Source organism: Erithacus rubecula (assembly GCF_903797595.1).
Source record: "Erithacus rubecula genome assembly, chromosome: 3".
Lineage (NCBI taxonomy): Eukaryota > Metazoa > Chordata > Aves > Passeriformes > Muscicapidae > Erithacus > Erithacus rubecula.
Window position 1 is genome coordinate 55,448,031 of NC_136689.1, and position 24,941 is coordinate 55,472,971.

Here is a 24,941-nt window from a genome sequence, read left to right on the forward strand (position 1 = left end):
AGTGATCCCTCAGGAATATGAGCTGAAGTGACCTCCTCTGCTACTACTGCACAGAGCTTGAGTATCTGTCCTCTTGCCTTGCACTGCCTAAGACTGCTCTCATTTATTCTGTTCCTCAGGAAATGCTTGGGGAAAGAGGAAATGTGTCATTGCATCTCTCACAAGGGAGGATAAAAGAGGGAAGGTGAAGTAAAAAAACACTTGATCTTGTCCAACAGTGAGGATTCTAAAACTACCCTATCACAGAGATAATATGGGAGGGAAGTAAGCCAAATACTGGTATTTTCTGGACCTTTTTCCAGATTCCTGCTTTCTGCCCTTCAGGGAAATGCAATGAAAACTGTCCTTCTCCCTTGTGACTCATGAGCTTCTAATGCCTACTCTTGAGCAGCTGAGATTAAAGGAGGCACAGGCATCATTCTTTCTCAGGAAAAACAGACTCTGGGAAGAGAGAAGGAGTACTTGGGGCTGAAAGATTAAAATAGCACAGATCACAGGTATTTACATACCTGGTGGGAATATTATCCAAACAGCTAAATGGCATTTAAGTCTTCATCTATTTGCCTCTGCTCCCATTGGTTAATTAAGGAAAGCTGCCAGCGTGATATTTATGCAATAGCTACTAGCTCAAAAAACAAGACAGATTATTGTGAAAATAAACAAGAAAGAAAGCTCACTGGCATGACCAATATAATTTTTCACATTCTGCTGTTTGCTTATACCTGTTTGGTATTTGTGGCAGCTAGGTCATTTTGTGGAACACAACTGTATTTGCAGAGCTGCAGTATTTAAAATCAGGCCTTATTTTTGCACTGGACATGGTGACAAAATTTAATTTTTTTTTAGTACTATGACTTTTTATATCAATCTAACATCTACTGCATTTTACATAGTTATACATGATCCTAAGGTTTTTACAATGCTGATAAGGGGTACCCATTCTCTGTCTGGGAAGTGGTCTGAACAGTTGTATCACCAGGCAGTCTAATAAGCCTAAAAATGCTGCAGGAAAGACACCATCTAAATGGACACCAGGTGAAAATACAGTTTCAAGATTCAGTTAAAAAGAAGCTGGGCAGCAGTGCCACAGGAATCTCATTTTTGGTACCTGAAGATGGCACTACATCTACAGGGAACAAACATATCACACTGCTTTTGTAGGGCCAGGTTTTTGAGTGGAAGTGCTAAGACACCTGGTAAATGTTGCCTGTAGATTGTAAAATTCGTATTTCTTACAAGTGTAATGGGCTAGAAAAGAGAGCAGAATGATATTCTGGTATTCCCAAAAGGATGCAGCAATTGATTGCATCAAGTGAAGCCATATTATTGTATTATTCTTGTTCTCCTCCTGTGACAAATCCTGGGTGAATGAGCAACTGCATTTTTTTGGTAGTTTTACATCTTCATGAATTTATTATTTGTATTTATTTGTCCATTTTTTTTCTCCCAGTTTTGTTAAATAATTTGCATAATCAAAAGTGATTATCAGTCACAAATAAGTAAAATCTCCTATATTTGCTATTCATAGTTATTGTCATATGAGGAAGACAGAGTTACTCAACAATGTTATGCAGAAAATGAAATTTTCCTCCCACTGCCTATTAAAAATATCAAGAAAACAACCAACAGATGTTTTCTGAAAATACTGTGATATTCAGAAAGGTTAAATCTGGTGCAGAAAAAACCATAGCAAATCAACAATAGCCTAAAAAACCATTGATTTGTGAACAGAAAGTACAAATATAAATGTTTTATCAACACATCATCCATTAAAAAAAGCATTTTCCCATACAATGTACATAAATTCTACTGTGTTTATCACTGTTCTGGTAGAGCAACTCAGGTGAATGGAAATGGGATTAACGTGTTGAAACTGTAATTTTTCTAAATTAGTTTATCTTGTTTGAAACTGTTCTTCTTCAAAGCACTTTTTTCCCCCCAATGGGGTGAAAAAAAATATGTGGAGGTTTGTTTTCCTCAGCCCTTAGCACAGAGCACTGAATATGTATCTCTGTATTCCTACTGATTAGTTTCAGGATACTTTCATGGTTTAAATGCAATTTAGTAGTACTAAACTGTTGCTCATGATGAAATAAAAGAAATCATCTATGAAATCCTTTTTATTGCAGCTTATGCCTCAAATTCATTCATCTGAGAACATTTTACACGATTAGCCCAACAATAAGTATTACTAAAAGTATGCAAACAAAGTGCTTGAAGCCTTCAGAATAGTGCTTGAGTCTGAAATTCCCCCAGATGTAAGTCAGCAATTGAAAAGCCTCCTAAAATGACAGGCTGATGGGAGATGTGAATCTGTCTTTAGCATTTGGTTCATGCAATTCAGTGTTTGCACAAAGAATCAGCACACTCACTTTGCAAAACAGAAAATCTCCATAGGTCCTGGGCACTAAGTTAATGGCCTTTCTAAAACTCCTATTATCAGAAATATAAGCAAGTTAACCAACATGGTTTAATGGTAAGTAGTACTATGGCTGTAGAGAAGCATGCCATACTCCATACTTAATTATTTTAAACTGATTAATTGCTAATAAAAAGCTCACTTAAAGCTAAGAATCTTTAAGCATCACTTCCATTAGAGATGTGCAGTTTGCCATGCAAGTTGCAGTAGCTGGAATGATGAAAAGAATGCAGATGCAAGAACTCACTCTTGGTGCATTGAAATGTCACAAGATAGTAAAACTGGTACATTACTGATTCTCTATTTCAGGACTAGGAATAACATAGAGAAGGTTTTGTATTCATGGATCATATGGCACTCACATACTTCCACCATGTGGAACTAATAAAATTAGTGAATATCCAGCAAGGCAGGTGCTGCACTGAATTTCAAAATCAAGTGATCTTTTTTTCCCATTGAAAAATTGTTTTTAGCACCACAGGAAACAGAAACTAGTATCAGTTTATCCAAAACAAGCTTCTGAGGTTAAAAGGTACAGCGGTTATCAATACTGCAGGTCATAGGACAAAAATAAAATTAAATTATCACACTTAGTTGAACAGTATAGACTTCATGGAAATTACAGAACAAGATAATCTTAAAGTGTAAAATAGGGGAACACAGTCTTGGACATCAAGTCAAACAAGAAATCCCACACAGCTTAACTGCTACTTAGAAAAAGTTTTCAAGCAGAAGATAATAGAACTAAGTCATAACTGATTTCTCCATTTTATGTAATACAGTGGAGCCAGGGATATGTTCCAGTCAAACAGTAACACACATATTCCAATCTTGATGTTCAGTGTAAAAGCAAGTGCTATGATGATTTAAATGGTCCTCTTGACAAAACAGTTAAGAGGGTGCAGGTGAGAACAGAGTATGACCTCTGTCAACTCCAGGTGTGGAAGCTTTACAGTAAGGATAACTTCCAAATTCCACCAAATAAACTTACGTATTTAACTTTCTCCTTCCCTTGGGGGCCAGTGTAAAACACTTTGGAGGTGGGAGTTAGACTGCTGAGAGGTGTGACAGGAGGTAGACATATCCTGACTCCCATGTTATGGCTCATATAATTTCAATAGGTTTTCACTGTGTGTATGATAGTTAGGAAATATATTTCCAAAAAAGGCCCCTACTCTTGGTATCTAAATAAATTTCTGATCTTTCTCTGGGAAAAAGTTCCATAGTTTCTTTGTATAATATCGGTTTAGATATTTCCTTTTATCAATTTTATTTGTTTCTTTTCAGTTTACCTGAATATTTATTTACTTTCACTCCTTTTTGTAATATAAGATAAAAAACCCCATGAATTTAATTTTTAATCTCAAATTTATATTGTTAACAATTTATTCCTAATGCATCTTAGATATAAATACATTATTTGATTCATGATATACTGGAGAAACTGCAAAGAAACAAACAAAAAAAATCAGTTCTCCAGGAAAATTAAATTTTATAGGTCTGAAGAAAGAAAACTCTAAAATAATCTTTATAAATATAATCTTGACAAAAAGTCAGGCATCATTCTGTGTGTATGGATGAAGTCCTGTGATTTACCTGCACTGCCCAGAGGTAATCCAGACGCAGTTTCAAGTCCACCTGTCTTGAATGCAGTGCTAAAGCACAAGAAAATAACAAAATAGCCAGAATTGGTTCATAGCCACGCATATAAAAGGAGCCGCCCCTTGAAAATAAGAGGAAAATAAATGGGTTATTCGAGGTCTAATACATAACACTGCACATTTTTAATATCAGAGCCTTAGTTTAGAGCACATTGGTACCTCCTAATCACTAGCTTTTTCAGAAGGGGTTCATCTGGGCAGGGAGATGGGTGAGAGCACATCTGATCCCTGCATCGCACCAACATCAACTTCTTGAGGATTGTAAAGGTGTGTATGCTTTTAATTAGGAAATATAAAAACAATGGAGAACTCAAAAGCTTAATTGAAATTGGGATTGATTGAGGCTGCTGAAATATTAAGTTTTAAGTTTCAGCTGGGATACATTAGCATAAAACTACAGAACAATGGGGCAAAGACTGCCAGCTCCCAAAAGCTGATCTCCTGTTGGTGGACCTTACTGGATCCTACAATTGTTGGGGAGAGGATGACTGATGTTTTTCTTACTCTTTACAGTCCTAGGGCAGCACTGAACACTAGAGGACAATTCTGAAAAAGTAGTAAATGTGTGACTATCTATCTCAAATTACTCACTGTTAAAATCTGCAAGATACCTACCCCACTGCTTTTCTGTAACCACTGAGTTCCAGAATAAGTATGTACAAAATTGTAACAAAAAGCAGGAGAATCATTTTTGGCAAGGAAGATACACGTAGAAATATTGCCAAGGTGAGAGTCCCCACTACACAGGAAAGGAAAGCATAGTGGGCTGTGTCACATGGAAGTTCATTCATTGTTTTATTTGTTCCACCAGGAGAAATTATAACTATTGAGCTGCTGGAATTGGTATTCCAAACCCAAGGCATGCAGCCAACCTAGAAAAGACAGGAGAAGTGAGAAGGGAAGAAAGTTAAATACAAAATAAACAGAAATGTAGTTGCTATGGAGGCTGACTGTAGTTCATTTCTAATTGGAAAAAATATGGCTGTGGAGTTCCCACTCAGCTCAATGCTGTATTAAAATCTCCTTTTCCTGCAATGCTCCACTGAGTTTTAGGAGAGAGACACAATTTGTTAATTAGATGCCAATAAGGGCAACCAATTGAAGTGTGGGCTTAGTTGAATAGTTTCCCTCTCAGTGCTCAAACCTAAGAGATTATCAAGCCAGGATATTCCTGCAAAATTAAGGAACTTCAGTTAACATTTTATGTGGCCATGCAGGTGAAAAAGGTTCTTGTACAGAACACTGAAAGAAATGTTTATTTTATTGACTATGTAACTCATGTAAACTTCAATTACTTAAATAAAAAGTAAAACATATTTTGAGTGAAAAATTAAACATATTTTTTTCCATCTCACAGCTACTTCTGCTGTCATATATGTTTCAAATACAAAGACTCATCTTTAATTACCCCTGTCATTTCAGTTATCCAAGGAGTTCCATTTCCTTCTTACACTGGGAAATAAAAAGTTTTAGTATATTTCTTATGGGAAATTTGGGGAAATCTAACCTTCTTTTCCTAAAGACAATGTCATATACATATCTCAGAGCTGTTACCCAAGGAAGAGAGGAATTTCACAAATAGTGCAAGTCCCTAGAGCTCCAGTTTTAACTGCAGTCCAACCTTCACCCCTTACAAAGGAAAAGGGTAAGAGTTAGTGTAAGTAGGGGAGAGTGGGATGCTGGTGTAAAATTGATTTAACAGGCACCATCACATAAGCTCTGCCCTGTACTTAAGCATCTGTTTAGAAGTGCTTTTTAAGACCTTTTTATTTCATCCCAACTACTGACAATGAAATTTTATAGCATGCTGTAAAGTGACTGACTTCTTGAAGGGTGATTAAACCATGTATTTTAGAGTGGCTTGTATTAACTTAGAAAGATGAGACATAATAAATAAAAAAAAAAAAAAGTGAGTTAAACTCATAATGGGTAACACTATGAAATGAGATTGAGAGGGTGAAATGAAAAATCCCTTTAATGGGATTTTGTTCAATATCCTTAAAAATGCTTTCATACTAAACTCATCCAAAACCATACACATGCATGGGGGCTTCATCAATGATCTGTAATCCATCCAGGTAAACATCATCTGCTGTACAACCAGTAGAGGAATCTCGTCACCTAGCTCTTCTGACAGATGAGAAATCTAGGGGCATTATTTTGCAGGAACTAATAATTTCTACTGATTAATATTTCTCCTTAGATTGCAAGTTATTTTTGTTCAGGAATGGGTAAAGTTGTGTTCTAAGTTATAATTGAATGATCACTGCCTTTTTGGAGGTCAGAACTTGAATTCCAATCTGTCTCCCACCATTGTTCAGCATTGCCTTAGGGCTTATGTTTCTCATTCTACTGTATTTAAGTGGCAACAATGGTTCTTGTTTCATTTGGTCAAAGTAAGTGTTGGATCTGTTTTACCTGATCTAATTCATGAAGGTTTTACCTGATCTATTCTCAATCCTGAAGTCAGATATGCAGAATTTGCTGAGAAGCTAGCCTGAAATCACTGCAAAGCTGGATGCATTTTGTGCTTATGTCCACATTAGGAACCATATATACATCTGTGTGCCATTAAGGCTGTGTGTTACACAGATGATGTTCAGGAATTCCCAAAAATGTCTCAACATCAGTAATTCTTTGTTCCTCCCAGAATATTGGGAACCATAGAAAAGGGATCCTCTGCTCAGTCAGTTCATGAGGATAAGCTAGTTATGTTCTCAGGGCAGGTCCAGGGACAAGTGAATGCACAAAATAAAAAATACAAAATAGAAAATGCAAAACACAAAATACAAAATACGGGGCTTGGCATCTCAGCACTGAGACTTGCTCATGTCTTATTAATTGTCAGAATACTTTTCTGCAGAGAGGCATGATTTGAAACATTTGCCTTCTCAGCATTTCCATTTGTGTTTCATGTGCTATTTTTGTGTGGATTCTTTCCTTTGAGCATCCTAACATGTTTAATTCATTAGCATTAGCAGCTAAAATGCTAAAATTGAGCACTGGGAATTTGTCAAGGCAACTGACTGACAAATACTTAGGTGAAAGTTTGAACATCATTTGAATTCAAGTCCAACATGTTGAACTCTGCTAATCTACAGTAAAGGAAGGTCAATTTTCAGAAGTATTGAGCACATTCATTTCATCCAACAGAAGCTTTTTAGACTTTAGATGTGAATGGATCATATAAGTAGCACAGTGTAAGCACCTCTTCTCGTTACAAAAAACTCAATATTTTAAGATCTGTCTCTCTTTTCTGATCTGCCTGGACTAAAAATATCCTCATTATTACACAGAAATATGTTCTATAAGTTGCCACATAGAAATAGCAATCTGGTTTTGACACATACCTTTGTCTGTCACAAAATATTAGCCATTGAACTAGTAAGCAAGTTGAACATTTAAAAACAGTTTTCCCACAATGTACATGACACCACCAGTCTACATGATGCTAAGGTTTGATGAACAAATTTATATTTGTTTTGAATAGGTATTATCTGTTTAATTGCTAATAGCTTTGCCATTCCAAATTCAATACACTGTCTCAGGCCAATGAAAGTTCAAATTGCAGCAAAGGGGTTTAATTTTGAAAAAGCATGATCGGCAAGTATGAATAATAAAACAAGCAGGAATTAATCAGATGAGAATATGGTATGTGTTTAATGGATCTGCACCAGCTTGTTCTTTAAACAGAATGTGAACTGAAGTGAAACTTGATTCAAATACTCACCACACAGCCTTGAGCCACAGAGTATATTAAGATCACAATAAAAATACACAAAATGGTACGAATTTGTATTGTCAGGCACCCTGGAAAACACTAAGAAAGAAAAGAAAAGATTTATAGATAAAATATTCAAAATATTTTTAAAGTGAGGTTGTTATTTTTTAGTAGTCTATAATGAAAAGTGAATATGGGATACAGAAATTTCACCTGTTCTGCAAATTACAAAGTTGCAGTGATTGCTGTGTAGTAACTGTTATTCACTTGTAAGTGTGTAGGTGCATTTTAATGGTAATTGCAGTTTTGGGGATAATAAATGTGAAATTACTATTGCTATACATTATTTCTCACTATAATTAAAACTCTTACAAATTTTAGTTATATGTCTACTCAGGATGCAAATTATATTCTAGGATGGCATTTGATTTTGCTCTCATGGGAAAAATACCCAAACCAACTTTCGCCTTGCAAATTTTCAGCTCCTTTGCCTTGCAAATTGTGATCCAAGAGAACATAGTGTGATAGTATAGAATTTTGGAGTGGTATGTGTGTATTCTGTCATATTAGACAGTTTAAATGCCAGGATAGTTTTAATTATTGTGACTCATAAAAACACTGAATTTGTCAGAAACAGCAGCAGAGAATAAAAATATCTGATGAAATGGAGTCTTGTGAAAAGCAATGTCCAAAATTACACTATGAAACAAAGACAGACTATTTCTGCATTTGTTCATTACTATCATACAGTTCCAACTAGAAGGGACTTCAAGGGGCTCAAAAGTGCAGTCTGCCTGAGTCTCAGGGCCATTTTTGCAGAGTTGGTACTCCTCCTGTGTCATTGCACGGCATTATTACTTCTCAGGGCCTGGAGTTTGTATTATCCATTCTGTATTTATAAGATTCCTGTTGGCCCATTCTGTCAACCTATCTAGAACCTTCTGAATAGTCATCCTGCCAGCTGTTCTCACAAAATTGAAGTAATTTGAAAACTTGACATCAGTATATGCCACATCCTTCTCCAGCCTGTTGATAAAAATGTCTGACAGAGCAGGATTCAGGATAAATTCCTGCAGTATCCCACTTATCACTGGTTTCCAGGTAAAGTGTAATCATAAACTGCTATGCTCTGAATGTGATCTTCCACACAGTATTTTACCCATCAAACTGTCCATTTAACTAGACCAAAAACCAATATCCAAATGGGGTGGAACATGTGTGGCATTATCCTCATAAATAAAACACAAGGGTTTTGTTTGAAGAAAAAAGAAATTCCATTAATTCAGTTTGCAACCAAATAAGCTGTCTACTGCTTATTGAAGAGATAATACCCACGGATTGAAGATTATGCTGGATGGTTAATAGGGACAAAGCAAAGTACAGGTTCAAAGATCACATGTCCTGATACATTGCACTGACAACTTTTTTGGTCTGTGTAGTACATATATGTTTTAAATGTTGACATGATGGGCTATTGGGTTAAAATGAAAAACAAAACTAAAAGGTAAGGTATGGGACATGTCTGAATTAAAATTCTGATGCTAAGAAGATTTATACTTCTGACTTTAAGTCATTCTAAGATTGTATCTGCACTTTTATGACAGCATAGAAATTTGGACTTCATTTTCTTTGTACTCTTTTATTTGTGGAATTTTTATTAAATAAATAAGTAGCGACAGGTTACCAAAATTCAAGGTAACTGGTACAGTAAAATACTATCAAAGTGATATTATGAGTAAGGTGTTTAATGCTAAAGTATGGAGAAGCTGAGTCACTTGTGCAGTGTGAAAGAACAAGTAAGTGCCATAAAACTGATTAAAATAGGGGGATGATTGCTTTACATTTGTATGTCCATTATCCACATCATATTAATTTTATTTAAGAGAAATTTTTGCTACAAAGTTTTAAATTGTGATATTGTAAGGGTTTATATTTCTTTGTTTTTCTAATGCTGGATGCTAATGCTATAATCCTGCATAGTATTGAATCTCTGGAGGAACCTGGAATAAATAAAAATTTTCTTGACTGACAAAACAGATGGAACACTTCTTATGTTTGCACTAGCCCCAGGGAAATGGCATAAAGAGCAGTTACTTCTACAAATTTTGTCTGCATTTCTACCATCTATAGAGAGAAGAAGAGATAATAATCTACTCTGCTCTAATAAAAGAAAAGACATCATCGAAGTTGCTCCCAAATAATTGTGTAAGTTCATGAATAAGGTTCTGTTCAGTACCTGATACTCTGCTAATATCCTATTTATGTTTCCATGAAAATACATGCTTTTCTTCTGCCTAAGGGCACTTTTAAAAACTAAAATTAGTTTGTGCTGATCAGCAAAGCTGATTAACTGCATAGGTGTTTTCTCTTGATATTTGTCTAAAAGAATAAATTTACTTTGATTTCTTTCATCAGAAAATTAGCCTGTATTTTTTTGGATGCTTTATTCTGATCTGGCAGACCTATTTCTCCCCTAAAACACCCAAACATCCTTCTGCATCATTAGTGTTGTGAAAATATAATGCAAGGGAATTAATCATTACTGAAGGTTTTGAAAAGGCCAAGGATTGTGTGTGCAAAACATTGTGCTTTACTATCAAAACAGCTGCTGTTTTGACAGGAAAAATCTTGAAAACAGAGGGGAAGTTAGCAGGACTTTACACCCAGATCAGCAGGAAAGGGAGAACTAGGGAGCTGTGCAGTCAGAAAGGAGTAAAAGTCAGGTTAAGCAGTTTATTTAAACACAGTATCTAGTGGAAGGTGTTCAGGAAAGATTTAGCAAAAAAGAAAGCATAGAATTAATGGCACTGAATGCTACACTGCTGTAACAATCACTCATGCAAAAAGCCTCCTTTCAGATGATTGATCCCTGGTTTAGAAGTGTCTAATACATTATTTACCAAGGAACTTTAAAACACATATGTTTCAGAGTCTGTGAATCTGTGAAGATTCACTGATGGCTTCATATTCCAAAGGTCAAACATAGCATGGCCACCAAAACACAGTCACAAAATCTGAAATCACTTACTTGTACTCGTGTGACATGTAGATACATAATACAAGCCACTAGGAAGCATATGCAGAACACCAGGAGAACAAGAACTATGGTACTCCTAGAACCAAAACACAGTATAAGTAATGCAATGCAAGTCAGTAACAGATGAGAACAAACTGTTCATCTCATTTTCTGTTGAGGGACCTTCTGAAATAGTATTTTAAATAAATGGTGGAGGATGTCCTCCTCTACCTTGCTGTTGCACTAAACATGACAGTGAAAATTTAGCAGTGATGTCCACTGCTCTCAAGACTATGAAATTAATAAATGGTCTTGTAAATGGTCCCCACTCTGACCTCAGAAATTTCAAGCACCTCAAGAATTCAAATGTGTGGTAGTCAGGAGAAACACTTTCTAATTGTAGGCTAGTTCAGAATATTCAGGATGATGACCCTTGTAAGGGGAGTGTGTAACTCAATTACTTGGCCTTGGCAGTGGTGTTAACAGTTACCAGATGCCTTTTCTGTCTCATTTCTCTTTCTCTAAGATTCAGAAATCAATGGTCGTTCAATTCAGACATTTAGCATGTCACATAAAATCAGACCAGACTGTCTTCTAAGGAAACAGAAAAACTCCCTCCTTTTGAGTCTCCCTCAATGGTTAGACAAATCTTAAGTTTCACAAAGATGCTTTAATAATTTTTAAATTCTTATTTTTCCCTCTTCTGATCTATCAAAATAAGTTTGTTCTTAATGAGAAGAGGGGTGCAAAATACGAACTTTCTTTCTCTGGAAAACTTTTCTTGGACAAGTACCTTATGGATGTGAGCAAACTGACAAAAATTAGTCCACCAGTGTGGGTGCATTTGATCTCTGCTCAGAGGAAGCCTGGCCCCATGCCAGCCATGGAATCAGGGCTGTATGGCAGCAGCATAACATGATCTTCACACCTTCTTTTCTGACTTGTGAGAACAAACCAGTCATCCAGAAGCCATGTGAGCAATGGGTTCAGGCATATATTTATCTGTGCCCTTGACAGTTACTGGGGAGAGTGTTTGCGCAGGGTTTCTAACAGCAGAGTGCTCTAGAGTTCCTAACTATTTGACTTTGATATCATATTCATGTAATAGTTCCTACTGATACAGGAACAGGGAAAATTGTGTGGTTTAGTATGCATACTCAGAATGGGAAGGTGACTCTGGGTGCTGTTAGTGTGGATTCTGAATACAAGTATTAATCAAAGCATCTCATGCCTTTAGAGAATTCACTTGTATTCTGGGTAGTAGCATGTTAGAAAAGAATTTGGGGGACATGTCTGCAACAATATCTTATAGAGCAGCAATAGCTCACAAGTGACAGTAGTACTGAGTGGGACCCTGACAGACGTTTAGGTTGGCATCTCAGAAGGGATACATTGTTTTGGTTTTTTTTTAAACAAACAAAGAATCAAACATTAGAAGGTTCATAGTCAGGGCTTTTAGCAGCTACACTGCATACATGCCTCCATAATTGGACAGGAGCATAGCCTTACTTTGACCACCTCCATCTGGGAATACAAAATGTGTCTTTAGTTGAGAAGCTGCTTTGCTCAAATGATGAATTGTGAGAATGGCAAGACCATTGATTTCTGCATACTTATGCAGTAATTGACTTTCCTATGACATTTTCTTGTCTAGATGATCAACCTCCTCCTTGAAATATTGTGATATATCACTTCTCCCATTAGGGTAACATATTACAAGCCTTGTCTTGGCTTTTGAATTATCTTGCTATACCTGTAGCATCTTTGGCAATCTAAATAACAGCTTAAAGCTCCAAATGCTGGAAATAGGGGAAATTTTCCTCTGCTTCCTAAGTTTTAATTTAGCTCATGTTTGCATCTGTGTCACAGCAAGGCAAGAGCCCAAGAATAGTAATTTGGATGTGTGAAGCCACCACTCAGACAATGGAAGAAAGAACTTAGGAGCATTCAGTGGGTGGCTTTTTAACTAACCCAGTCCATTTTCATGACCTTCTGTGGTGATATTCTGCTGGAGGTTGTGTGTCTGTCAGATCACTAGTTAGCCTGAATCTCTGTCCAGCAGGTTTTAAGTGACAGTAGTTTTTTGAAAGGCTATCATATGATTATTGGAAATTCATTCTAGTTTCAACTACACTAATGCACTATTTCTTCTTGTTCAAAACTGCTATGTACTGCAGCTGTGGCTTACTGAAGAAGAAGGTGAAAGACTTCTTAATCATGCTCCAATTAGTCAGCAGTCATTAATCTGGAAATGGTGATGTAAATGATGATTGTTTTCATTGACTTTGAATTCTTTAAAAGAAAGGTACTATATTAAAAATGAGTATTTGTATTTTATCAATGTGAATAAAGTGTTTTTAAATCTTTCACCATGAAATAATAGAATATAGAAGTATTCTAACTGGGGATTTGTGAATAGAAAATACCATAATTTAAATGGAATTTTCAAAAGCATTGTCCTGTGGCCAGTTCTATTCCCATTGAAATCATTATAGTTAGTAAAAGTGAGTAAAGTTTATTATTAATGTTTTGATATTCTAATTGGAAAAAAGTTCCCTATTAAAATTTTTTATATCTTACACACAATTCTATCTACCTCTAGATTTGGAAGTGGTCTAATTATTTTTTATTTAGTAATCATACACATAGAAATGACAAAATATGAGGTAGTCACCAACCAATCACTCAACAATAGGCATAGGACACCTCCCAAACACATCATTTGGTTATGTTTGCTTTAGTTCAATGCAAGTTATATGTGCATAGCCAAAATTAGGCTGCTTATAAAACTGCTATAAAGGCAGGCCTCAGTGAAGCTGGATGGTACTTTCAGTACTTTGTTCCCATTATATTCTGTATGTTTTTTTCTATGTTGCTATCAATAACTGAAGTACTTAATCCAAAGTAGCATGAACACATTTAGAAAAGGTGCAGTAACACCTTTGTTTATGGTGCAGAAATGCTTTGAGTAAGTTAAAAAGAGCCACTGAAAGTTTAATTAAACACTGAAATGTATTTTTTTTTCCTCTCAGTGCATACTAGTACAAAAGAAAATTAAAAAAGGTCCTGAAAAGTGTCTCCTGTGGACAAATGAAAGAGAACAATTAGACTGAGGGTATACTAACAGAGAGTCTCCCATGTGAGAAGGTTCTAACCTAGGTGCCCATTCCTGTTCCAAAGACTAATTTTGACCTGTACAGGATATCTGAAGATGTTAATCTTTGAGTTACGATAGCAAAAGACAGAAACTTACTGTGGTATTATTAGAAGGTAGACAAGGCCAAATAAGGCAGCTAGAATTAGTGAGAGAACTACAGCACTGGTGAAATACTCATCCTGAAGCTGGTGGTACTGTTGAAGAAAGGAAGAAATTAAGACAGTAAATATTTTATAAGTACCCAGACACTCACACCTAGTCCGTTCTCAGTAAGAAAGAACTGAATCCTAAAGTAAAACAAGCCCCTACTTAATACAAACATGATGGCTTAATTCACATTGAAAAAACAGATAAGGGAAGTCCACATAAGATTTTCTCTTTCACCCTGTAACTAGTCAAAACTGGTTTAGGCTCACATACAAGTTTATCTTTTTGAAGAAAAAAATTCAGCCACTTTGAACCAGAAGGGGGTGGCCCTCCCTTTATTTACTCATTGTGATAAAAGGCCAAACACCCCTTGTTGCTGCTTTCAAGAAGTCCTATCACCTCAGCTGCTCAGGACAGGACAATAATAAGTGGACTTGGAGGCAGCTGCTAATGAGATACATGGGCTCACCTGGGAGCAGCTACTGTCCCTGATTCCACTAAGCTACAATATTAACCAGAGGAAGCTTTCTAGGGGTGGAAACACAAAAGTGTTTTCTCAGAAAAATCCAAAATTCAATATTATTTACACTAGAAGACTTTTTATTTTGAAAGAAAAAAGTTACAGCCAAATAATAAATTACTTTGGAAGCCTGAAATCAAAATTTATGCTTAAAACCTTAAAAAAATTGGATTCAATATGGCACACAGCATTCTAAATTGAAACACTAGTGACATGAAATCTTAGCCTATAAAGTGACTTACAGTGGAAAAATAAATGCTGCTGCCGAATTAATTAAAAAACATACCACTTTTGCTTTGTCAAACACATAAACTAAAGGCTGTAAATACAAATAATACAAACAATTGTTGACTGATATGCATGCTATAAGTCTGAGTAAATCCTCTGCTTTCAGCACTGCCACACTGGTGTAATATTGCAACCTTGTTGTCCAGAGACTCAATGGGGTTTTTTTTCAATGTTTTCTAGAATTTCTGGATCAATAGTTATCAGGCTACCTATGCATCTTCCTGTCATTAACACTTCTCCAAACAGATGAGAGAGTAGGCAGGCACATTGCAGTGAGACAGCAATAAACAAGTGACTCAGTTTGGAGAAGTAAAGACCAACACAGGATATGTAACAGAGTAGGATCCTGACAAGCAGGACAAGACCAATCTGTCTTTTTATCCCCCCAAGTGTTTCCATGGAAGGTAGAGATAATATCAACCTCTTAATTGAGAGACAGTCCAGTGGAGTATTTAAAGACAGTGAGTAGAATTCAAACATTGCACAAAACCCAAAAAACCACTCCAACCCTGGCTGGCTTCTGCTCAGTGAAATCGGTAAAAACAATTTTAAAGCCCCTCACTTTATTTTCACGTTCAACCTGCTTGTACTTCAGGGTGATGAAGTTGAGGTCAGCCATCTCAGACTCAGTTTGCCGGGCCTCTATCAGGCGGCTGATGTATCTGTTCACTCGCGTGCCCGGCGTGTTGTGCACAACGTTGTTGGAAAAAGAGGAGCGGTTCCTGAGTTTTTCAGAGGCTGTCCTTAATGCTCTCCTCTGTAATGTGGAAGAGGAAAGGAGCACAGGTTTTATTAGCTCACAGAGAGGATGGGGAATTCATTAAACAGAGCAACTACAAAAGACAGAATTCTTATCTCAGTGTGAGTATCACCTTTTGAAAATTCCTTACATGAAATCCTGGAGTTATTCAAAACAACTAGAAAACTCCCACTTCATTCCAATATTTTAATCCAGAAATTCTTTTCACACATTTCCCTGACACTCTGCCACTGAGGAAATAATCAGTTTGCTCCCAGCCAGGATAACATTACTTTACAAAATGGTTTTATTTTGGTTTGTTTTCTTGACAGGAGACATGGAGATTTGTACCTCTTGAAGACAAGATAACCAGGATCTTCATAACACCAGAAAACTCCTACTGACTAGGTAACAATAGATATTTCAAAAAGATAGTTTACCTCAAAGCCTTGGACAATGACCACTATGACTGGACACTTGTTAAGACCACTTGAGTATGCCTCAAGTGCACTTGCAGATCCAGATGGAGCCATCCAACAAATCCTCAAAACTAACCTGTGCCTAACTGGCTCCTCCAAGGCTGAGATAGCACAACTACAAGAGGATTACTCATAGTCCTTTCCAGCAGAAAGGATTTATCACAGAGCATATCTGGAAGGGATTTTAGACCAGCTGTCTCACTTTTCACAGAAAGCACTCAGGAGACAGTGAACAGCATCTTAGACACATTTGGTGGCAACCTTCAGCTGGAGGCCCTTTAATTCAAACCAGTATGGCTAGATCTGTTCTATGACTTGCCAGAAGAGTTTAGACAACAAATCTCAGGCAAGTTCTACTATTTCTGTAAAGTTAAAGGAATATTTTTTTCATCTAGCATCTGCAGAGTTCAAGACAGTTCAAGACATTATGAAATAACAGGTCTACTCAGGAGATAATAAATCATCTGTCAGGAAGATATTAAAGAAGAAAACAAAATTTCTCTCTTTAGAACACTCAGTCCTAAATAGCCCACTCTAGAGGCTACACAACAACATATCTTTTTATTCCAGATGGTAAAAAAGATGGTAATCACTACCTAAGTCATCTTGCAGGAATGGCAGTTTCCTTTTTTATTTCACAGAAATTCTTGGGAGTACCTCATCAGTGAACAAGTTGTGAACTATAGCAGTTCCTTAGCTCACATAGCTTATATGTATATCCAAATCCTTATGAATAGTGAGAAGGGTTATCTGCTGACTGATACGTTAGTTTTCTATTTGTGAAGAAAAATGGACCCTAGCAGAGATAAAGTGTCTTTTCAAGTCTTGCTTTGCTGGCTTTACGTGTAGAGAGGAGGTTACACCACCAGTAAACAATTATAAGGTTACATTTTTCTTCAAGCTATCAGATCCCATTACCTGGTAAATTTGATGTAAGTGCTGATTGTTTCAGCATGAAAACTAGCCTTAGAGATATGCATTGATCAGAGATCGTAAATTGCCAGCCAAACAACTATTTTCAGTGTTTCTAAACAGAGAGAATTTTGTTTTCTTGAAGAAACATTTGTATAAGTAATTGGTAGGGAAATTGAGTTGTCAGAAATACCCAATTTTGCTCTCAATAAACTATAATTAGTTAGCATATTCATTGCATTAGTTTCAGCAGGAATACATCTTCAAGGATTACTTATAATTCAAATTTAAGCCTATAGTATACGAAGAAGGGGGAGGAAAACAGTATTTAAATAAATGTTTATTTGCATCAAAACCTGAAATGAGGGTAGATGAATATGGGTATTATTCTCATATATGGAATAAATTATATTATTTATTTTTCCATTTTGAAACTGGGTTAAAGTTTCTATTCTTAATGAAAGCATCTGTTTTTTATATATAATTATTTCCTCTAGGTTCCTTATTTGTATATCTAATTTTTTTTTTTTTTTTTTTTTTGCACAGCAGTCTTACATCATGTCTTACATATGATCAAAATCCATGTTTATGTTTATATGTGTTTATGTTTCTCAGAAATGTACTGGCTTCAAAGTCTTTAAAGACCCCCCTTATTTTACTTTATTTATGTGATTTCAGGACTGAATACTCTAAAGAAACCCTATATTGTAACACAGTGTATTTATGTTAGTATCACATAATACAAATCCATGGTATGTTGCATAAAATTGCAAAAGCCCAGAACATACTTCCAGTTACTGATAGCATTGTAGAACTTCAGTGACAATGTTCTGGCATGAAAAATTTTCATCAGACACTAAAGAATTCACATAGGGATTTTCTTGTACATTATCATATTTATGCATACACATACAGAAGACACAATATAAAGTCTTGCACATGCTTCAAAGATTGTGTGAGTTATTTTTTTTTAAATACTCAAAGATACTACTAATCACATTTGGAAGGCTTTGTACATGGCCAGTTTCAAAATAAAATCTGGAGTTTCTGAAAAACTTCACTGAAACTGTGCTTTAAAGGAGCTACTTGACTTTTCTCCCCTTTTTCTGCAGAGGAAACACAAGCACATCCAAAACTCAAAACATGGAAGTTTGAATGCTTTCTGAAAGAAGTTTTAGACTGGGTCTTCAATAAATGAAAAAAAAAAAGAAAAGGAAAAAAAGAAAAAAAAAAGGGTGAAGCAATCAGACAAGCTGAATTACTGATTTCAGTGCTCACGTGCCACCACTCACTGGTGGAGTGACCTGTGTAATATTGCCACCTGCTGTCAAAGAAAATGGAACAAGCACTCTTACAGTTTCTATCCATAAATTTACAGGCAGATTCATATACAGAAAAGAAGCAAACCTAGCTACTAGTATGTAAAGCAATTTTGATGTATAGAATTATCAGGAATACAAGAAAGCAGAATTTTTATGTTTAGGATTTGTATTATGGACAAAGAGGGGTTTTGGCTAATCATTTGCCTTTCATATTTCAGAGAATAGAACCATCTAGAAAAACAAAATTATTCTGTTTGTATTTGTCACTATGAATTTCAGATGGGGATGGACAAAAGGTGTAAAAGAATAGGAGGAGGAGCCTCTGAAATTCCAATTCATGTGAAAAAAGCCCTTAATAGAAGCCACACAGGACACCTATGCTGTTTTTTCCAAGAGCAACTCCAAGTTTGAGGCCTTTTATAATTAAATTTTGTCTTTAATGTGAGAATTAGATTGCTCTCAAAGATGGTTTGTTTAATGCATCCTGGAATTGATGCCCAAAGAGTGCTCTCAGCCCACACTGATTACCTTATCATCATCCTCACACGTCATGACGTTGGAGAAAGGGATCTCAGCTTTGAACATCTTGCGACAGTGCATGAGCTGAACTAGCAGGTAGCAGACTGTCTTGAACTTCATTCTTTTGGCAGGCTTAATGTCTGAGAGAATCAGTCCAGGAAATATCTGTTGGTCAGAAAAATAATGTTTATAACCAAGACATTGCATTGCCATGCAGACTTGAAAGCATTTGCACCCCCCCATGGCCAGAACAAAACAATATTCTCATCAAGGAGCAATGCTTTTTGATAAACATCTTACATTTGCAAACGAACATTACTTCATCTTTATTCAACACAAGGTATAAAGAATCTGTTGAACAGACATTATATAAACTCATACTTAACATTCTGGAAACTATTATTTTCTTAGAAATGTGAACTATAAAAAAAGTGCATTAATGGCAAACCTAGAGGCAATATTTGCATTTCTTTAACCTTAAAATAAATTCGTGAAAATACAGGAAAAATAAAAAAGCAATTAGCGTTTTTATTAATTGATGTTAAAAACATATAATTTCAGTCTTCTTTACTTATTTTATTACTTCAGTTATAGGTAAATTCATGAAAATCTGAAGAGGATAACTTTTGCTTTTAATATATATATATATATATATATATATATATATATATATATATATATGCTTTAAAAGGAGGGTGTGAGGCATTGAGGTTATAACTCACATCTTATTTCTACAAAGTAAGAAGTGTTATACCACAGAGAAATACTCTCAAAGGTTTAAGAATAATCTATTCCTTTTACCATGGAGCTCCTGGTTCAGCAAAGACAAATATTTTCTTGGTTAACTCTTAAGCAGGTATTTAACTACTGGTGACTTCAGTAAAGCTCCAGCACATGCTCAGATGCTTTCTCAGACTAGGACATTATATCCTCAATATTTATACCAAACTTATTCATGCTTCTGCCGTGTGGAAAGTGTTAATGAGAAACATGGCAGGACTCCATGCCTCCTCAGTATGGGAATTCAAGCTTGTAAAATTAATGTCTTCCAGATCAACAAACTAAAGAACCACAGAGGATATGGTCCTTAGTTTTCCTAGGTACAAAAGACAGAGAAAATCACTCTCCAAAAAATTTTATTCAAATGCTCTTAAAGTTCACAAATGACAATGAGAATTTGCTGTGCATTATTCACAGTACTATGGTTTACTAGACCCATCACTTCAGTGATCAAAGAATGAAAAAAAAACTGAAAGTATTTGTTTAATGCATGTTTTCTTGGACAACTAATTCAGATAGACAGGGCAAACAACACTGATTATATTCTGAATGGCATCTCAGATATTGGCTTGTTGTTATGTTTAACACATACAGCCATGCACTTGCATTTTCTGGAAAATCAAGGTTATACATCACTGACCTTTCAATACTTTATTTATTCAGTTACATTCTGAATAAACACAACAATGACCACAATGTTGCACTTGTTATTTTTTTCCTAGCAGGCAGCCATGTTCTCAACATGTGACAGGTTTCAAATGTACAAAGGTGCTTTATTGTGCACTGGAAAACTGACTGAAGGCACCCAGCATCACTGCACTGCACTGCAGAGTCAGCAGCTGAAATGTAAAAGGACATTTGGGTATCTAGTGTGTAGCCACTTGTGGAAGTGGTAATTTAACAACAGCCTGCATGAAGAGATTCCCAATATGAACCTTTTCTTTCAAGGGCTTTCTGGCAGAAGACTTATCACTGAATTGCACAGAAGATACTGTACAAGGATATTCACATACTAATCATCCTTTAGGTATTCCTAAGGACACCAAGTAGATAATTAGTAGGCTTGAGTATGGCAGATATGGTCAGTTTTTGAGCTACAATTGCCAACAGCTAGAGTGTTAAAATCTGAAACACCCAAATTATGCATTCAGATCTCTGGTTAAATTCCTTGGAAGCAGCTGTGATCCATTGAGAGCAAAGAGCACCCCTGGACTCTCAAAGTCTTGGTAGCAGTGGAGGCTGCAGGGAGCTGTCAGTCTGAGAAAATAAATCTTCACTGTGTGCCCAGACATGGACTCAGATGCCTAACATGAGGTGTTTCAAATTAGAAAAATTTTGTCAAATGCATTCTTGCTTGCAATGTACTTATAAAGGAAAGCGTTTTTATAAGTAGTGGGTAAAGTTTTTACATCCCCTGCATTAAATTGCCAGCTTTTTTTTTTTTTTTCTGTCACAACTTGCAGTTTAAGAGTCAGAGCTCTAGCAACCCATGAGTGCTGATAAGAATACAGTCACTTAAGTAAAACTATCATCAGAATGTGTTTGTCCAGAAACTTCACAACTTACAAGAACTATGAAAACTTCCTTAAAACAAACTAAACTGATTATTTTTAGTACAGTCAGATGCCAAAAAAATCCTAGGGATCTGTTAGGTATACACTTGGATTTTACTGGGTCATAAGTGCTCTGTGGAAAACACAAATTTGACATGATTGGAAAAAGAAGACAATATGAGAACAGTGTGGTATGTTCCCCCAGATCTAACCAGAATGATTAAATCAAATTAATTTTGCAGAGAAAGAAATTTCGCACAAATACAGTTGGAATTTCATTTTGACTGGAAATAATAAATTAATAATATTAGGTCCAGCAGTGTTAGACCTATTGCATCACTCATTTCGTTCTGTAGCATTTTAATCTGGTCAGACAAAATACAAAAAATTTGTGTTAAAAACTCCCTGTAATACATGGATTATAGGCATCAAATTCTTTCACTGTTAAAAGCTCAATTAGAGTGTTATTAAGACATGGTGGAAAGCACCCCAAAGCCAGTTCTACTTGTCAAACATTCCAGTTGCTAACAGTAAATTAACAATGAAGTCAAAAGACAAAGACAAAAAGACAAAGCAAAAAAGTCATCATGAATCTATGCTGTTTTCTCTCTCCTATATTGCATAATTCCATGCTGGGGGGGAAAGAATTGAATCAGCCACAGGAAAGAAATAAGCAGACAAAACCTGTTGGCTGGTGATGGAAAGATATAGAGCCTATTAAGTTATTATAATATAGAAGTCAAATAATCTGCTTCATGCAACAAAGCTATATTGATTAGAAGTAAGAGAGGATGCAATCCAAGACAAAAATACTGCCTTTTGCAGAAAAACAATAAAAAATTTGTTTGTTTTCCTGTTACTCTGTGGTGATAGGACTGCAATGCAGCTGTTTAAATTCTCATCAGTTTCTGCTAGATGAAACAAAATATTAAAGTGATGTGACAGCCTTTGCCACTTTTCTTGTAGCTGTGGCATGCAAATCAGAACAAATCCAGAAAGGGTGACTGGGCATTGGAATGGGCTGCCCAGAGAAGTGGTGGAGTCACCACCCCTGGAGGTGTTTGAGAAAAGACTGGATGTGGCACTCAGTGCTGAGCTCTAGTTGAGATGATGGTGCTTGGTCACAGGTTGGACTTGATGATCTCAAAGGTCTTTCCCAGCCTGGTTGATTCTGTGTGATTCTGTGTGAATCTCAAGTTACTGAATTTCTCCCTATTTGATCATGAGCCAGAGAAATTGTGCTGTAAATCCTTGTGCAGTTGACAATAAATTATGCCATAGGTGTGTACTGTCAATAACTGCTCTAGATAATTCGGGCATTTCAAGAGTTTTTACATTAAATAGAATTTTCCAAAGGATGCTCCTAACCTTCATTTGCTTATTAACAGTCATCAATCTTTCGGTTAATTTTTCCTGAAATTCAAAAAAACCTGAAATAATAATTTCCTCTTCCTCAAATATTGCTTTAACTTCTCTTTTTAAATAGACAACTGGTTTCTGGGTCATTTTGCTATGATTAGTTTTTGGGCAAAAATAAAACTCTGGTTTCAGCCATCTGCATTGGAATGTTTAGGGCATGATTAAACACAGCAAACCAGATAGGACACAGAGCATCATATCTCTAACCAGCATCCACTTCCCTCTGGCTGGATAACTAAAATAAAGATTTAGGAAAAAAAAAAAAAAAAGAGTGGTATTGACATGGATTTTCAGAATGGTTATAGTATTTCTCAGACACTTCAGATAAGACAGCAGGGCTATCCAAGCTGCAGAATGAATTTTCTGAGATTGCTTGGCATGGCTTTTTATGCACATGGTAAGGCAGAAGAGAGAAATACCAATCTCTTCAGAGAAACAGCTCATTTTCAAAGGGCAGTTAGATATGGTACTCACTTTCATGGACTTTTCATGGCTGTCCATTTTTCTGTGCTATTCAAATAGTAGATGCAGATAGCACGTGGTTTACACTGCCACAAATAAATGATAACTAATATATTTGAATACTCCATTGTGAGTAAACTCACTAGCACATTGCAAGAAATTTTGCAGATGGTGGTTTTCAGCTACATCAGTAGGAAAACTGAGGCAAAGCTACTTTGACTGATATCAGTGCTGACAATGAAAGAACAAAGGAAGATGAAAGCCAGATACACTCTATTAAAAAATTAAATTAAAATTAATTAAATTTTAGGCAAACAGTTTGAAATTTGTAACACAATTAGTCAGGTGAGTTATCAAGAAATAATACGTAGAAAAAGCTATTTAGCTGGTCTAAGCAGAGTCATAAAGTTCTTTTAACAGCTCTGAGATTACGAGATATGGCCTAGATTTTTTTTTTCTTGAAATAAAATCCATATAAAATAATACTTACTATACTTCACAAAGTTAGAACTTTTTGAAACTAAGAGAATGATCATGTTTCTAAAGCATGGAATATGAATCTTGTGAATATTTAATATATTAAATTTCATATATTATATAGAAATATATCTGTTTTTCTATATGAATCAAAACTCCTCTAAAAGCCTAACACATTTTTGTGTATGGTCAGACTTGTACTGATTTACATAAATCAAAATTTTAAAATTTTCTCTCAGTGCAGTATTTTTTTCACATGACTAAGTATTAATATCAGTATAAAAAAATCAAGGAGACATAATCAAACTTTACTTAAGAGAAAAGTAATGGCTTTTAAAAAACTAGTAACTTTATCATGGTATGTACCAAGGAATGCATATTGTATTGGAAAAGTACTTTTGCATAAGTATTTTTAACTACAAAAGTCAGTAAAAAATATTTTTTAGTTAAAAAAAATCTACTTTTAGAAATCAGATTATTTGTGTTTAGGAGCTGAATGTAATCCAGTCAATTATGCATAAATATTACTTAATAATAATAATAATAACGGAATCAATAAATGGTTTGGGTTGGAAGGTACCTTAAAGATCATCTAGTTCCAAACCCTTGCCATAGGCAGGGACAACTTCCCCAACTTCCACTAGACCCATCCAATCTGGCCTTGAACACTCTCAGGGCTGGGGCATCCACAGGTTCTCTGGACAACCTGTTCCAGTGTCTCTGCACCCTCACAGCAAAGAATTTTTTTCTACTTATTAACTTAACCAACTCTCTCAGTTGGAAGCCATTGCTCCTTGTGCTATCACTACAGCTCCTGATTAAGAGTCTCTCTCTGGCTTCCCTCTAGGCCCCCTTCAGATACTGTAAATTGCACACAACCTTCTCTTCTCCAGGCTGTAGAGCCCCAGTTTTCTCAACCTGTCTTTGTAGGGAGCTGCTCCAGTCCTCTTGCCAACTTTATGGTCCTCCTTTGGACTTGCTCCAACCGTTCCCTGTACTTATGTGGGGGCACCAAAACTGCACACAGTACTCCAGGTGGGGTCTTACAGAGCAGAGAGGCAGAATCATCTCCTTCAACCTGCCAGCTGTTCTCCTTTCAAGGCAGCCCAGGGCACTGTTGGCTTTCTGGGCTGTGAGTGCACACTGCCAGCTCATGTTGAGTTTTCATCCACCATCACTCCCAAGTTCTTATCCATAGTTTATTCTCATTCAGTTCTCTATCCAGCCTGTAGGTGTACCTAACATTTCTCTGACCCAGCAGTCCCTGGCTTCATTGAGCTTCATGAGGTTCACACAGCCCCACGTCTTGGCTAGAGTGACACTGATGAAAAATTTTACTGTCAAACCAAA

At 36.0% G+C, this 24,941-nt stretch overlaps 1 protein-coding gene across 1 annotated transcript in view; it reads right to left on the reverse strand.

Moving 5' to 3' along the window:
* The window catches only part of ADCY1 (adenylate cyclase 1), a 144,240-nt gene that overhangs the window by 19,858 nt on the left and 99,441 nt on the right, over positions 1–24,941 (reverse strand). The window contains exons 8-14 of the mRNA XM_079301983.1: positions 18,910–19,065; positions 15,492–15,686; positions 14,071–14,168; positions 10,830–10,914; positions 7,811–7,900; positions 4,696–4,952; positions 4,016–4,142 (exon numbers count right to left, since the gene is read on the reverse strand). Of these exons, the coding sequence (XP_079158109.1) occupies positions 4,016–4,142; positions 4,696–4,952; positions 7,811–7,900; positions 10,830–10,914; positions 14,071–14,168; positions 15,492–15,686; positions 18,910–19,065 (1,008 nt within the window). The remainder of the gene's footprint in view (positions 1–4,015; positions 4,143–4,695; positions 4,953–7,810; positions 7,901–10,829; positions 10,915–14,070; positions 14,169–15,491; positions 15,687–18,909; positions 19,066–24,941) is intronic.